Below are 16,743 nucleotides of genomic sequence, written 5' to 3' on the forward strand. Positions count from 1 at the left end.
GTTCTGAGCACCCCACACAGTAAAACCTTGATGTTTTCTGATACCCTGAGTCTATGAGAAATCTTGGGATCTGTGACTGTCATAGTAGTTGAGACATAAATTTGGAATGGTTGTTCAGCTAAGGGAATCCTGTCTGTTTAGTCTACATTCTAACGGGAGCATCTTGTATGCGTTATTTCACTGGGCCACACTGAAGTAAGTTCTAAATTATTATTCATGGGCTTTTAGCATGACAAATGTGTGACAAGAGGCTAAGGCCTTTTGAACAAGTTTAGATGGGCAGATAGATAGATGACCAGGAAAACAAATGGCGTGTTTCCTCAGGGCTGCGCATTCCATTTCCGAGTATGAAACACTCGACCCACCAAGTTCAGTAGGTGAACCTGGGAACCCAAGACGAAACAACTTGAAATGAGATGCAGCTGCATAATTCATTTTCAGACTTCATTGTTTAGCCCTTCCTTCTCTCAGGGAAAAAAAACAAAAGAGAAACACTTGACTTGGAGAGAGGAGAAGACTCTTGATCTTGGTAGGAATCGATTGAACTTAATATTTCCATTCTTTCTTCTTTACCAGGTGATGGCTGTGGGCACATAGTGACCTCTCAGGACAGTGGCACAATGACATCTAAGAATTATCCAGGGACTTATCCCAATCACACTGTGTGTGAAAAGATCATCAGAGTCCCGAAGGGGAAGAGGCTCATTCTGAGGTTGGGAGATTTGAACATTGAGTCTAAGACCTGCACTTCCGACTACCTTCTCTTCACCAGTCCAACAGACCAGTTTGGTAAGGAAGGAGGTGTGGGGTTCCGTGAGTGTGGAAGAACAGAACTGAGAGACCAGTGTGGTAAGGAAGGAGGTGTGGGGTTCCGTGAGTGTGGAAGAACAGAACTGAGAGACCAGTGTGGTAAGGAAGGAGGTGTGGGGTTCCGTGAGTGTGGAAGAAAGGAGCTGAGAGACCAGTGTGGTAAGGAAGGAGGTGTGGGGTTCTGTGAGTGTGGAAGAAAGGAGCTGAGAGACCAGTGTGGTAAGGAAGGAGGTGTGGGGTTCTGTGAGTGTGGAAGAATGGAGCTGAGAGACCAGTGTGGTAAGGAAGGAGGTGTGGGGTTCCATGAGTGTGGAAGATCTGAGCTGAGAGACCAGTGTGGTAAGGAAGGAGGTGTGGGGTTCTGTGAGTGTGGAAGAACGGAGCTGAGAGAAGGGATAGCGGTCTGTTGGTTAGCGGCACAGCCCTGCAAGAGGGGAAGCAAAACTTGCTCTGTGTAAACTCTCTGCAGGGTAACGTAGATCCACGTTCATAAACTGAAACAGTAAAGGAAATATTAAATGTCTGCCCCATGTGTCTCAGAAGATTGGTTTGAATTTCTTTCTTACTGGAAACCGAATTGGAAATGTGGCATTTGGCTAACACATACATTCGTTTATTTGGCCATTGCCTACTTACTGAGTAGTGACTGTGATTCAGATGTTCTATGGGTTCTATTCAGTGAACAAACAAAATTCCTCTCATGGAGATTATCCCTGGAGAAAAGACAACTGCGTTCATAACATGGCAGAAAGAAAAAGAAGGAACCCTACAGCAGGGAAGAGCCTGTTTTCTGATCATTTCTCTCAGTGGGGTGGTCAGGTGGCCCTTCTCATACGGGAACAGTGAAGCAGAGACAGGTGAACGGAGAGAATGGACTCTCGGGTAAGAACGAAGTCAGAAGGGACAAGAGTGTAAAGGGAATTTTCCCAATGACCTTTGAAGTCCGATTTCTTGTGCTATGAGTATTCTGTTTATGCCTGAGATAATCGAGATAATCGTCCGTGGTGGTTAATATCGATGGTCAGCTTGACAGACTATAGACAATAGAAAGCTGCTGACAACTTTCTGGGCATGAAAATTCCTTGACTCACCCAATCTACACACAGAATAAAAAAAGAAGCCAAAGCATCTGGTACTGTCCGCTTCTGGACTATGGGTGCAGTGTGACCCGCTGCCTCCCACTTCTGCCACCAGACTTCCCTTGAACTGTGAGCCAGAAGAAACCCTTTCTCCTTTAAGTACCAAAGCCAAACTCTGTCATCTACATCTTTAGATTCTTAAATTTTTTTGAAACAGGGTTTCTCTGTGTAACAGTCTTGGCTGTCCTGGAACTCACTCTGTAGACCAGGCCTTGAACTCGAAGAGATCCACCTGCCTCTGCCTCCTGAGTGCTGGGATTAAAAGTGTGTGCTACCACTGCCCGGCTGGATTCTTGACTTTTTTGAGACAGGGTCTCATGTAGTCCAGGCTAGTCTTGAACTCACTGTAGCCAAGGATGATCCATCTATTTCTGTAGCAATGGAGCACTGGGATTATAGGCATGAATAGACATGCCTAGGTTATTTGGTGCCAGGGACTGAACCCGAGTCTTCATGCATGCTGGATAAGCACTCTACCAAGTGAGCTATATCTCCAGCCCTTGGTTCTTGAGTTTTTTAAGAAGTGGATTCTTTACTAGGAAATGGGTACTGAATTGTGATTTGTTATAGTGATAAAAGATAATTATTCCTCTTTGAAGTTTTTCTTTATAAAGTTGTGTTCATCTCTTACAAACAGGATTTATGTTCTTAGAAATTAGCATAATTGGTGTATGTTGGACACAAGTAGCCATTACACGCAATTTCTAGAATGCCCACATGCATTCTTGGGTAAATTATTAATTTCTGAGTCTACAGATCCAGGGAGCCACCCTGAGATTTGGTAGCGAGATCAGGACTACACGATTGTATCATTAAGGGCTGAGAGAAGAATCTGGTTCTATTTTTTTGTGGCTCCAAGACACACATTTCCTCCCATCATCTAAACCATTGGTTCTCAACCTTCCTAACACTTTGACCCTTTAACACAGTTCCCCATATTGTGCTGATCCCCCAACCATAAAATCATTTTGTTGCTACTTCATAACTGTAATTTTGCTACTGTTGTGAATAATAAGTAAGTATCTGTTTTCTGATTGTCTTAGGTGACCCCTGTGAAAGGGTCTTTCAGCCCCATTGGGTTGTGACTCACAGGTTGAAAACTGGTGATGTAAACAAAGCCTGTGAGTGGGAGGTTGGGGGTAGGGCAGCCCAGGTTTGTAATCCTAGCACTTGGGAGGTGGAGGCGGGAAGATCAGGAGTTCATGGTCATCCTCTGATACATACTCAGTTCAAGGCTTCCTTGTGCTGCATAAACCCTGTCTTCTTGGCTGGACCAGCCCATTATTATGCTATGGAGCAATTTTATCTAAAACACACAAAAAAGTAGTAATTTAGTTGGTGATGTTAAGACACCATGTTTAATGATGTTCAGAGCTCTTCTTTTGTGGTTACTTTAAAGATTTCTTTTGATGAAAACCACTAGCCAAGCATATGCTTTAGCTGAGTTAAAATAGACCCTGGGTCAGTTTGAACCTCCCCTAGGCATGCAGAAAGAAAGGCAGAAGCACTCTGTCCTCCTGGAACCCGAGCTTAGGCAGGGGCCAGCTCTGTGTCCCGTGTCCCCGTCCCTGGGAAGATCAGGGCATCTGCTGCAGCACTGTGGCATGGCTGGAATGACTCCTGCAGTTCTAACGGCTTCATGTGTGACTGAAATAGCTGGGTTCTTCCGTTCAAACAGTTCAGTACTTTTCATTGACCAACCAATTGTTAAAACCCACTGGTAAGGGACATTAAGACTCAAAGTTGTGTTTTGAATGCAGGATTAATGTTTTGAAAAAGAGTAACATTTTCTGGCGTGAATGTTGGCAAACTTTGCCAAGAGTCCTCATTCTTGGAATGTGCCCACGTTAGCTGTTGTACAGGTTTCATTACTGGGCAGTTAACTTTTAATGGTTCATATACATTTTTAGCATTCTTTAGGGAGTTGGGGAGGCGGTTCCGTGGGTAAATCAATCGCTGCACAAGCATGAAGGCCCAAGTTTGGAATCCCAGAACCCATATAAAAGGCAGGCATGGAGGTGAGTGCCTGTGACCCCAGCATGGCGGAAGCAGGCAGGTCCTGGGAGCCTGGTGGCCACCCTGTATAACTCAAACAGGTTCAGTAAAAGACCCTGTTTCAAAGGAAGGTGGAAACGTGGTCAAGGAAAGACATCTTAGCATCAACCTCTGGCTTCTACACCCCTACCTCCTACATACTCAGGAATTCAACACACACACACACACACACACACACAAACACACACACACCCATGTTCTTTGCACCAAGATGAACTGTCAATAAGTGGGAATGCACCACTCCATCTCATAGGAATTGAGTAGATACACGCTGGAGATTGTTGGTATTCAAAAGCCTGTGCAGAGAAGATGGAGTGGGAACTGATTGTCATGGGTTAGGACTATGGCTGATCCTCCAGTGCAGCCGTCAGTTAGAAGATACCCGTCTGAGTTTGGGTTTCTGTTCCTGTGATGAAACACTATGATCAAAAGCAACTTGGGGAGGAACAGTTTTATTTCAGCTTACAGCTCTCAGGTCACAGTCCCTGAAGGCAGGAATTAAAGCAGAGAGACCACGAAGGAATGCTTGCTCCCCATGATTTGCTCAGCCTACTATTTTTCACAGCCCAGGACCAGCTGCCCAGGGGTGGCACCACCTTCCTACAATGGGCTGGGGCCTCTCACATCAATCATTAATCAAGAAATACTCCAGACTCCCCTACAGGCCAGTCTCAGTTTCTCTCAATGTTCTTGTTTCTGAACTCCCTAAGCCACAAAGACTCAACAGCTTTTCCAACGAAGTTCTTCCGAGGTCCTCCCCAAAACATGGTCGGGTCTGTCACACAGCAATACCCCATGAACCTTGTACCAATTGCTGTCTTAGAGTTGCTATTGATGTGATTAAAAAAAAAAATGACTGAAAGCAACTTATGAAAGAAAGGGTTTATTTCAGCTCACAACTCTGAGGTCACACTCCACCACTCAGGGAAGTCAGGGCAAGAACTCAAGCCAGGAACTGGCTTGCTCCTCATGGCTTGCTCAGCTTGCTCTCTTACACACAACAGGACCACCTGCCCAAATGTGGCACCATTCACCATGGGCTGGGCCCTTCCACATAAACCATTGATTAAGAAAATGTCCCCACAGACTTCCCTACAGGCCAATTTTATGGTGACACTTTCTCAATTGTGGTCCCCTCTTCTTTGATGGTATTTTTATGTGTGTGGCTGAGTTAAGAAACTGACCCTGCTAAAGGCTTTTGAAGTAGTTAAAAAAAAAAAAATTGGAACAGTTGATTAAGCCAGGCGTGGTGGCATGCGCGTTTAATCCCAGCACTCAGAAGCAGAGACAGAGCAGAGTCCTGTGAGTCAGAAGCCAACCTGGTCTTCATAACTAGTTCCAGCCCAGCCAGAGACCCTGTCTGAAGAGGAAGGAAGGAAAGAATGTTGGATGATGTTCAGGATCAGAAAGCGTTTAGCTGCCGTGGCTCCTGGGTCTCCTGTAATCAAGGATTGTTCCTCAGCCTGTCTTTGTCTTTTGTGCTACCCAGTTATTTTGTACGGTGTCTGTCAGGTTAGGTTGCTTTGATGTCCCTTGTGATTAAATTCAGATGCTGCATTTTTAACCCGCATAAGATTATCCCTGTCTGTCTGTACTGAGACAGGGTCTCACTGTAACTCAAGCTAGACCGGAACTTACTGTAGCCCAATCTGGTTTTGAACTCACTCACAGCAACCCCATCACCCCAGCCTCCCCAGTGCTTTGAGTACATTCAAGACCCACCACGCCTGGCATAGTACTACTTCCTAAAGGAAACTTTAGCTCAGCATGGTGACACATGCTCTTAATCCTAGTACTTGAGAAGCCGAGGCAGAAAGATCAGAGTTGGAGGTCATCCTCAACTGCAAAGGGAGTGTAAGACCAGTCTGGACTATAGAACTCAGTCTCAGAAAGGAAGTGACTAGAAACTAAACTAATATGAATGAATAGATTGTAACTTTTCAATACCAGAATCTGTGAGTGGCATATGCTTTCAAAATGTGAAGTTCAATGTCAGCATCACCTTTCTTTGCCTCCCTTTGCAATGTCTTCTCCAGTGGGATCTTTGTTGTTGTTATCCTTCAAAACTATACCGCTTCTAGGTTATTTCAAGCACAGTTTCTTCCAATAACCATTTTGTTGTTATTCAAACAGAACATAGAATGAGACACTGATGAAAAACATCTCATATTTATTTATGTCTATAAAATAGTAGAAACTCTCTTCATTTCGGGGAATGAATACATTTACTTGGAAGCATACAGGTCGAGTGAGCATCCCAATCTAAAATCCGTATCACAAATGGTACGGTTCGGGAACTTCTTGTTCCCTGTCAGGACACGGATGGGATAAGATAGGATGGAGAGATGGCTCAGCAGGTAAATGGTGTACCGTCAGAGCCAGAGGACCAGAGTTCAGATCCCCAGAACCCATGTAACCTAGGTGAGTGGTGTGACAGCCCATTCATAATCCCCATATGCAGGAGGCAGGGTTGAGGGAGCCCCAGGAGCAGATTGGCTAACTAGACCTCAGCCTTGGGCACCTGCATACACTTGCACACGTGTGCACAAGTAAAAAAGACTGGAAAACGTTGTGGATTTCAGAGCACTTTAAGTTCTGGTTTGATGTGAGGCATGTTAGGCTGATAAAAATCTATACAAATACCAGCATGCAGAAGCCTTCCCACCATCAGACACTTAGTCCTAAGCACTTAAGATAAGGGACAATTAACCTGTATTTCTTCTAGAAAACTTCCTGACACCCCCCCCCATTTCTTTGCTAACCCCCAGTGTTTTCTAGGCCACCTAAGATTATCTTGTTAAATATTGTCATAATATTTTCTTATTTTAAAAATGGCTGTATTCTGTGCAGGGCATGGTAGCACATGTCTTTAATGCTAGCACTTGGGAGGGAAAGGCAAGCTGGTCTCTGAGTTCAAGGACAGCCAGGGCTATACAGAAACCCTGTCTCGAAAACTGAAATAAATAGTAAGTAAATAAATAAATCATTGTGTACTGTCATCTGCAGAAACATGGTAGTGTGGAATTCAGGCTTCTTACTCTCTGATCTTCTATGTGTAGTTGTAGCCCTTAACTCCATCCCAATTCCCGTGTGTGTGTGTGTGTGTGTGTGTGTGTGTGTGTGTGTGTGTGTATTTTTCCCTAAATGCATCATGTTACAAAGAAAGCAGAAATCGATTAGAGTTGGACCTTCAACAGACAAGACTGTGCTTCTTATTAGCACATGTGGTGGGGACGGAGGTGCAGGTGAGGAGGCTTCTGGAAACCGAGGGTTCTGCCAGGATAAAAAGCTGGCTGTGACCCTTTGTAAGGGGCAGGGTGAGGGGCTTGGGAATGAGGAAATTGTTGCAGTATAAGGAGGGAGCTGACTCCCTGTCTCCTGCAGTCTCCCCTCCCTGAAATTGCTTCCCCAAGGCAAGAGAACTGTCCTTTCTGTGATAAACAAGACCATCTTCAAACTCACTGAAATCAGTTTCACAACCAAGGAATATTGACTATCACTTCGTACAGCTTTGTGCCCTTTGTATTTGCCGATACTTCCTCCTCCCCCGGTTTTCCAGTTCCTTCTAACATAGGCATGCACACACCTTTCCCCCACACCCCTCAAGTTCCCAGTCCAGGACCACCTATCCTAGAAAGCTCTCTCTCAATGTCCTGCAGCTCCCCTTCCAACCTCTGTGCTGGACTCTGAACCTATTTCAGATGTCGGGGCCATCATCTCAACTTTACCTGAAGTGTTGCTGTTGCCAAATGGGTGTCCTTGAGCTGGGAGGACCCTTTATCCCTCCTTTCTCATCCTTTGAGTGTTTAGTGCAACCCTGCCATTCCAGAGGATCAGTCACCATTGGCTTGTAGCTTGATTTTTAGCAAATAGATAAAGCTGGCTTCTTCCAAAAGAGAAAGTTGAATGTCACTGTATTGACACCAATGGAGGGATCACACTTGGCTTTTCCTGTCTGCAGACAACCTTCACTTAAAGAGAAGCTTGGTTTTCCATCCACTGACTGGGTGGAAATCCATGAAACAGTGTTAGAGATGCATGGGACCCTGGCCTCAGTACCTGCATGTTCCCAATTCTCCTGTTACTCACCACTGTGCATAAGGAAGCCGAAGCTTGAAGAGGCTGAGGAACTTGGTTAAGCTTGCTTAAACTCACTTAGCACTTCGGGATTCAAGTGGGCATCTGACTCTAAAAGTTTGCTCTTAATAAAGCACTGCACCATCCCAATTCAGCCTCACACAGGCCATCTGAGCCCTTGTGTGGCTCTTGCTGGAGGAGATGGGTACTTCATCGGGTCTCTACGCTGAGGCTGGGAGAAATCGGTCACCGAGCTTCCTGGTAGGATTACTGTGGGAAGCCAGAGTGGCCTTTGGTGTGAGGAAACTGTAGTCAGTTTGAGGAATCCTGTTTTGCTCTGTGCTTTGAGCCGTAGGGAAATCAGGAAGTTCAAAGATCAGTCTACATTTCCTGTACCTCCACGCCCAATGTATGTTTTTAACTGTTGTCAGTGACTTACAAATACCGCGCTATGACATTAACTGTTAATGTTTGTACTATACTAAAATCAAGATAATGGAAAAAGTAGGAAATAACAAAGAGTTTCCTCACTCATGAGATTTCTCAGTTTATTCTAAGTTTTAGCCAGATGATGGTGGTGCACACCTTTGATCCCAGCACGGGGAAGCAGAGGCAGGTAGATCTCTGAGTTCAAGGACAGCCAGAGTAACACAGTGAAACCCTGTCTAGGAAAGAAAAGAATTTTTTTTCCTAAGTTTTCAGAATGGTAGGTATTTAGCATACTGCAATAGCATCTTGTCATTATGATTCTTGATATATTTTTTTTTAATTCAAAGAGAAAAAGCACAAAGCCCAAAAGCCACTGTTTCACAAATAGTTGTCGCAGACACTAGAAGTAAATAATAAAATTGTTCAGCTTTTGGAAGTTAAAAATACAGAACCTTAGCCAGGTGGTGGTGGCACACACCTTTAATCCCAGCACTCAGGAGGCAGAGGCAGGCGGATCTCTGTGAGTTCGAGGCCAGCCTGGTCTACGGGCGCAAAGCTACACAGAGAAACCCTGTCTGGAAAAACAAAACAAAAAAAACCCCAAAAAACAAACAAACAAAAAACAGAACCTTGAAAGGAATTTCCAGCATATAAAAGGCTGGATTTGCCTAAATGGTCTCCTAGGTATTTCATTTACATAACCATCGTCTCCAGGGGGGCAGGAGAAGCTACTTCTCTGGAGACACCCATTCAGTTGCCTGCCACCCTGTGTGAAGGATAGCTTGGAAGGGTGCTGTGCTGATCCGGGAGGCATTTCTTCACACCCCCAGGAGAGCTGCACCTTTGTCTGGGAATCTGTCTGGCTCGCTTGTCATGAGTTAACTGATTTTTGTCTGAGAACCAGAGACCAAAATCTCGTGACTATGGTTTTAATGGCACAATCCAGGAATATCCCCTTTTTTATGCTAATTCTCCTTTTCAAAGAAAATGGCCCTGAAAAATCTGTAATTTTGTTCAATGACCTTGCTGCAATTAGCAAGCCTGGACAAATCCTGCCATTTGACCGCATTGAAAAGCAAATGAAAAATGGATAGAGCTCTGACAGCAGCTCCAGCATTTCTGGAGAGTGTTTGATCAGCACGCCCCTCGGCACAAAGCTGGACCACGCTGGGGACCACTTTCCTGGCAGCCCATAGTGCACTGCCGCTAGCCTTGCCAGGGGTGTTCCCAGGGAAGGCCACTGAGTCCCACCAGGCATGTTCCTATCTGCCCTGACATTTATGTATGTAGTTCAGGAGGGCCTCCATACGACTAATGAGGGGTGTTTGGGGAGGCTTTCTGTTTTCGTTTGGGGTGTGTGTGTGTGTGTGTGTGTGTGTGTGTGTGTGTGTTTCCACTGACATTGGCTATAGAGGGGAAGGAGGGGGTTGTGTTCTTAATGTTATGCATGGGACCCTTTCACCCATAAAATAGTAGCTTAGTTATTCAGTTGCAAGAAAAAAAAAAAAACACTTACCCACCAGAAACGACCTGGAACTGTTTCTAGCTTCACTCTCAATGCCTTGTGATGCCAAGGACCAGGCAGCCTGTGGAGAAGAGCCATGAGCTGCTGCACACATTGCCAAAGCATGGAGGGTTCCAGGCTTGCCCTGGAGCAGGCCCCTGATTCTTCTTAATGGCACAGCTCTGCTCTATTCATGCATGGAGACCAAGGGTTTCCCTCTCCACTGCTGATGGAGTGCCAAAGGGGACAGATGAGCTAAGGAACCGGCCCCTGTGCTCAAAGAAGGCAGCTAGCTCCTGGTTTCCTGGCCTGGGGTCTGTGAGGGCTTCCTTTCATGTCTGGGGTCAGATGCTACAATGCTGTTCCATTTAGTGTCACTAATGGCTCTTCCCTGATCTAGGGCTTCCACTTACCCACAAAAAGTAAAAGGGATCTCTTCCCTTGTTTTTCTGCCTATCTAATTAACGTTCTCTCCGGGTGACGTGGGGCAGGATGTCACCTGTCCCACAGCTAAGAATAAAGGTCATAGCACTGCTAGTGTGGTTTGGGTGGTAGGGGGCTGAGTCATTGCACAAACCTGGGTGTCGGGGGAGCACTCTTGTATCATCAGTATTTGTAATGTCAGATGTGGAGGCAGGAAGTTCAAGGGTGTCCTTAGCTACCTAGTAAGTTCTAGGCCAGACTGCACTACATGAGCCCCGGGCTAGGCAGCAACAGAGGAGGTCTTGGATGACAGGTTCCGGTGCAGTGCCACACTCGGCACTGCTGGTGGAGAACCAGAGACCCTACAAAGTGTGCACCCTGATTTTAGAAAGGTAGGGCTTAGCCTGGCTTTAAATGGAAACAGGTTTCCCATCAAAGAACACTGCCTGCAACCAAGAGTATACCCAATGTGGTCAAAATTATGTGATATGAAATGGTCAGAACTAAGAGCTACTGTGCACACATTTGAGTTGACGATCTGTTTTTTTCAGATGTTTAAATATAGGAGACGCCCCTCTTAAAAATCGAGTGGAAAGTAGTGCATGAAGGGCAGGCAAGCATCATGTAACAAGTGCTCTGAAGTGAGAAACAAGGCCCTCTTCTCACTGTAACAGTAGTGAATTCAAGAAGCGAGCCAACTTGAAACCTGCATGTACAGCCAAAAATGTCTGGGTGTTGATTTGAGATAGTGGTTTTTAAAGTCCCTGAGTGAGGGGCCGGAGAGATGGCTCAGCAGTTAAGAGCACTTGCTGCTCTTGCAGAGGACCTTTTCCCAGCACCCACATGGCTCATAAACATCAATCTTCTGACCCCTGAGGTCACCAGGCACACACATCGTTTACATACATACATGCAGGTAAAACACTCACGCATAAAATAAACGTGGGAAAAATAATAAAGTGCCTGATGAAGGCCAATTCCTGCCCTGTTTTCCCACAGAGGGTTACGATCTTCACGCCCTTTGAGCATGGCCATCTTCCTCCCCAAATTCCTTATCCTGTTGATTCAGGATGCAAAACCTGATGAAGTGAATATTCTGGGGCTTGGGGCCGGCTTCTTTTCTGTTCATGGGTTTGGCGGAGGAGCAGAGCTAGAGCTGAGAGGAGAGTGGGGGGGGGGGGGCTTCCTGCTTCTCTGTGATGCCGGTGAAGCACAATTTCTGCCTTCCATTGAGAAATAATACTTCACTGGGCAGTTTTGTTAGTGAACATTGCACGTATTTAAACAAGCCAAAATGGTACAGGTCAGTGCTCAACATGGCTTCCGTTTTGTGTTTTCTGAGATAGGGTCTCATGTAGTCCAGTCTGGCTTACAACTTGCTGATAGCCGAGGATGGCCTTGAACATCTTAGCTTCCTGCTCCATCTCCCAAATCCTGAGCTTACAGGCATACATGTCACTCTGCCTGGCTTCATGGTTTCTTTGGGGGAGTTTGTTTTTAAGGGAGGAATGACTAGTTTATCTTAGCTGAGGTTTTTAGTCCATCATGAGAGGGACAGTGGGGTCAGGCAGGAGAGTCAGGATTTCAAGGTCATCCTTGGCTACAAAGTGAGTTCAGGGTCAGCTTACACTACATGAAGACACACACACACACACACACACACACAAGCACGCATGCTCACACATACAGACACACATGGAATGGACTCTAAAATGAAGTAGACATAATAAGTACATGAATAGGTGGTGACAGTCCCCTGCTATCAAGTGCTATGCACTGTCTATCCATGTATCCATACCATGAGCAGGTCAGGAAGTTTATTTTTATTTTGTTCTTGTTTGTTTGCTTGTTTGTTTGGAGACAGGGTCTTGCCCAGGCTGGCTCGGAATTCACCCGGTAACTCAGGATGGCCTCCAGTTCAGGGCGGTTTTCCTGCCTTAGCCTCCGGGTGCTGGGATCACAGGCATGAGTCACCCCATCCTGCTCAGGAAGTTTATATTTACTAGCACCACTGAAAGAGTTCCGTAACAGAAGGCGACTTGACTTAGGGGGTTGGAGCCCAGGGGCACCACAAAGTCACAACGCTACAGAGCTCATGTGGGAGGCTTACTGGGCGGAGGCACAGAGGCCGCCGCCTCCTGAGCGGGAGCAGAAGGAAAGAGAGGGATGAGAAGGGTTTTTATGAGGGGCCATAGCGCATGCGCATAGGGAAAGTGCTGTGCTTGATGGCTGCAGTAGCTACAGTGTCACATCTTGACTGCTGTTGCTGATGTGTCCTACCAGGTCCCTGAGAGCAGGCCAGTGTAAATGTCTGAATTTTATACACCAAGAGAATGGAGAAGGCCACCGAAGCCTTGGTTGCTGCTGTTACATGACAGAGCTTTCACTAGCCTGATCGTGAGACACCATCAGAGTTCCGAGGAGGATAAGTTTTACCTGAGTAAGCAGAAGTGCAGACCAAGCAGCCTCTGGTCTATTAAAAATGACAGAGACTTACCAGCTACCTAGACGGCCACTTCAGGGTCCTCTGTGGTGGTTGGGGGCAGAGTTCTTGGGGCAGCATCACCTCTCCCCAGCAAGCCTCCCACGTGAGCACTGTTGCATGGTGTGACTTTGTGGCTGCAACCCGCCAAGGTTGCCCTCCGCCGCTAAACTATTACAATCGCTGTAAGCGTGGAATGCTTTGACTCCGTGATCTTGATTTGATGAGGCCACAGTAATCCATCTGGCCCATCACTGACCAAAATGCTGGTGTGCGGCACACGATTTCACCGCTTGAACATATGTGGGGCCGGAGAAGAGTTCATAAGAGAAGGCACGGTTCTTCCAAGCCTCTTGGTGCATGCCCTCTCAGGCTGGCCCCTCGGGGGCTGAGGCAGGAGAGTTTCACAAGGGCTACCTAGTGTGTTCACGGCCAGTCTAAGCAAGCTAATGTTCTAGTTTTAAAAGGTGAAAAAGAGTAGTCCAGTGGTAGAGCACTAGCCTAGCCTGTGCAAGGCCACATTGGGTAGGGAGTGGGTTATCATCTTCCAAGGAATCGGAAAACTGAGAACATTGCTTGGACAGCCACCATCTCCTAGGGGTTCCCATTGGATATCTCTTTTCCCTTTTAACTCTAGGAAGACAGTTATTGGCTTCTGTTGGTTCCAGAGGAAACTCCATCTCCCCTGAACTCTGGCAGTTAGACAAAGCACAGCATTCCTCTACCAGCTGAGCCATTTCCCTCTTCCTTGGCTGAAGGGACAAAAGGCTATCTGTGGTGCCTATTAGCATATCAAAGTCACTATGTCACGACACCCTCCAGGCTCCTTCAGTATCCCAAGTACCCGTTACACACTTCAGAGTCCATGCTGGTATCCTGGCTCTTCTCTGCTCTTCTCACCTCTCCCTACAGCAAACTTCCTCCAGCTCATGGGCTTCCTCCTCCAGCTATTAATTCTCCATCTAACCCTGCTGTTTCAGCTCTGCTTCCCCTTTTTTGGCCTCCACTCTTGGTACACTCTGTCTCTTCATGCCTCGCTCTCTCTCGCTCCCTCTCCGTGCATTCATGGCTAAGTTCAGTCTGCTGGCCATGTTCAATCTACTACCTTCTCTGTTCTGGACTCTTCCAGATGCCTCGGGCTGTTCTCTCCCTCGTATCTACAATAAAAGCCTTCTGCTTAACCATACCTCGGAGCAGCCATGTTGTCAGTTTATACAGCTTCTAGCCTGTGGAAAGAAATCTGTGTGGTGATATTTTATTTGTGCTGATATGTGATGATAATTTATTTGCACTTTAATAGATAAAGCTTGCCTGGAGATCAGAGGAAAAAGACCAGCCATTTTAAGTAAAGAAAGAAGTCAGGTAACCGTAGCACATGACCTTAATCTTACCACTTAGCAGGCAGGATCTCTGTGTGTTCAAGGTCACACTGGAAATAGAGCCAGGTGTGGTGTCATATGCCTTAAATTCCAAAACTAGTTAACCATGGAGGTCTGTACAGACAGATAGGGAAGTGACAGAGCAGTGTAGGAAGAGGAAGTGATGTAGCTGAATGGAGAGAGCCAATCAGATGGCAGAACAGCAAGGCATATAGACGTGTGTAGTCAGGAAGGAACTCACATTCGGAAGCTGCAGAGTGGGTGAGGTAAGGTTGGCTGGTGGCTTTCCCTACTTCCCTGATCTCTCTGTAGTTAGAGTTTTCCTGCCTAGCCCAGTCAGGACAAATCTCTCTTACCCGCCAGTCCCACAATCGCTCAGACCCAACCAAGAAAGCACACAGAAACTTACATTGCTTAGAAACTGTATGGCCATGGCAGGCTTCTTGTTATCTACTTCTTCTATCTTAAATTAACCCATTTCTGTTAGTCTATACTTTGCCACATGGCTTGTGGCTTACCAGTGTGTTTACATGTTGCTATTCATGGCGGCGGCTGGCAGTGTCTCCCTCCAGCCTTGTACTTCCCAGAATTCTCTTCTCTCTTGTCCCGCCTATACTTCCTGCCTGGCCACTGGCCAATCAGAACTTTATTTACACAGAGTGACATCCACAGCATCTCTCTAAGGCTTTCACCCCATATTTGGCTCCGCGTTTTTTTAATAATACCATTTAGAAACTCATCTACAAATCTTCAGCCCTCCAGTCTTGGGGTTGGGTGGTAGTTTGGGTGCCTTGCCCAACAGTCTGCATTGCAGTCAGGGCTCCAGTTCCATCTGGTTCCATCCTCAGCCTGAACTAAGCCTCACTCACTCTGTAGTCACTCAAGAAGTCAGGAAAGCCTTTCTATGTGACAGTGACACAGAGCAAGGTTTCTTATACTCCCGCTAGGACACACCCGTTTGCGGCATGCTGAGCTAAAAGAAAGTCTTCCCTCCCCAACTTGCTTTTGCTCATTGTTTTATCCCAGCGACAAGAATCCTAACAAGGACAGTTATGTAACAATAGATCAGCTAATTGCCTGTTTGTAATATTTATAAACAATATTAAAATTTGTAGAAATCCTAGTTTTCCATGGCATCTGTGCTGGATTTATTATTACTTTGCTCTTACTCTGGTAAAATACCCTGACAAAGCAACTTCAGAGAGAAAAGGCTAGTTTGGCTCACAGTTCAAGGATGCAGTCTGTCATGCCTGGGAAATCCTGGCAGCAGGAGCTCACGGTAGCTGGCCAAGCTGCAGCTCATGCTCAGGTAGCCTTCTGTGTAGTCCATGACCCAAGGCCAGGGAATGGTGCTACCCTGCTTTAGGGTCGGTCTTGCAGCTCAACCCAATCAAGGCATCCCTCACAGCTTGTCTCTTACGTGAGTCCGGAGCCTGTCAAGTTGCTAATCATTAACCATCACGCCAGGCAACTGCCTTGGCACATGCTAGGCAAGCATTTTACCGCTGAGTTATAGACATCCCCAGCCCTCGGGTTTCTGAGACATGCCCCTGGCATGTACCCCAAACTGCCATTGAATTCCAAAGCCTCCTGCCTTCTCTTCTCAGTGGCTGGGATTGTAGTCATGAACCAACTCCAGTATATAATTATATTCTTTCTTTGGCACAGTTCATTTCTTTCTTTCTTTTTTAAGATTTATTTATTTATTATGTATACAACATTCTGCCTCCATGTAACCTTGCACGCCAGAAGAGGGCTCCAGATCTCATTATAGATGGCTGTGAGCCACCATGTGGGTGCCGGGAATTGAACTCAGGACCTCTGGAAGAGCAGCCAGTGCTCTTAACCTCTGAGCCATCTCTCCAGCCCCGGCACAGTTCATTTGTTTTCCATGGTATTTCAAAGAGAATACATTTTAAAAATGTTCCGTATGTCCTTTTATTTGGGATTGGCTTTTACAAATTGCCATGAATAGAAGACCATTTCCATGCAAGTCATATTTGAAGCACAGCTGGTGATAAAGAGGCGACTATAAGATTGTCTTGCTCTGTGGGCACAGTGCAAATAGAAAACATGCATTTTTTATTAAAGAAGCACTCAGACAGCTCTTGGTATGTGAGTTATTCTCAGTAGCCGGCAAATACTACATCAGGGAAGTATTAATATGTGATGAAGGCTTATAAAGAGGGAAATGGGAGCTAGGAGGATTGCTCAGTGGGCAGAGTGCCTACCACAAGCATGAGGACCTGAGTCGTGATCTCCAGGATTCACATAAAAGCCAGGCACTTAAGCTCACTGGCCACACAGCCCAGCTGAATCCATTTGCTCCAGCCTCAGCAAGAGACTGTTTCAAAAATTAAGAGAGGAGTCTGAGAGATGACTGGGCAGTTAGGAGTACTTGTCACTCTTGCAGAGGACCAAGGTCAGTTTCCAGCACCTATGTGA

The 16,743-nt window shown here is 46.1% G+C and overlaps 1 protein-coding gene across 1 annotated transcript in view; it reads left to right on the top strand.

The window, feature by feature from the left end:
- Positions 1-16,743, top strand: part of Dcbld1 (discoidin, CUB and LCCL domain containing 1) — an 81,218-nt gene that overhangs the window by 27,021 nt on the left and 37,454 nt on the right. The window contains exon 2 of the mRNA XM_036169345.1: positions 577-789. Coding sequence (XP_036025238.1) covers positions 577-789 — 213 coding nt within the window. The remainder of the gene's footprint in view (positions 1-576; positions 790-16,743) is intronic.

The sequence above is a fragment of the Onychomys torridus genome, chromosome 19, assembly GCF_903995425.1.
Source record: "Onychomys torridus chromosome 19, mOncTor1.1, whole genome shotgun sequence".
Taxonomy (NCBI): Eukaryota; Metazoa; Chordata; class Mammalia; order Rodentia; family Cricetidae; genus Onychomys; species Onychomys torridus.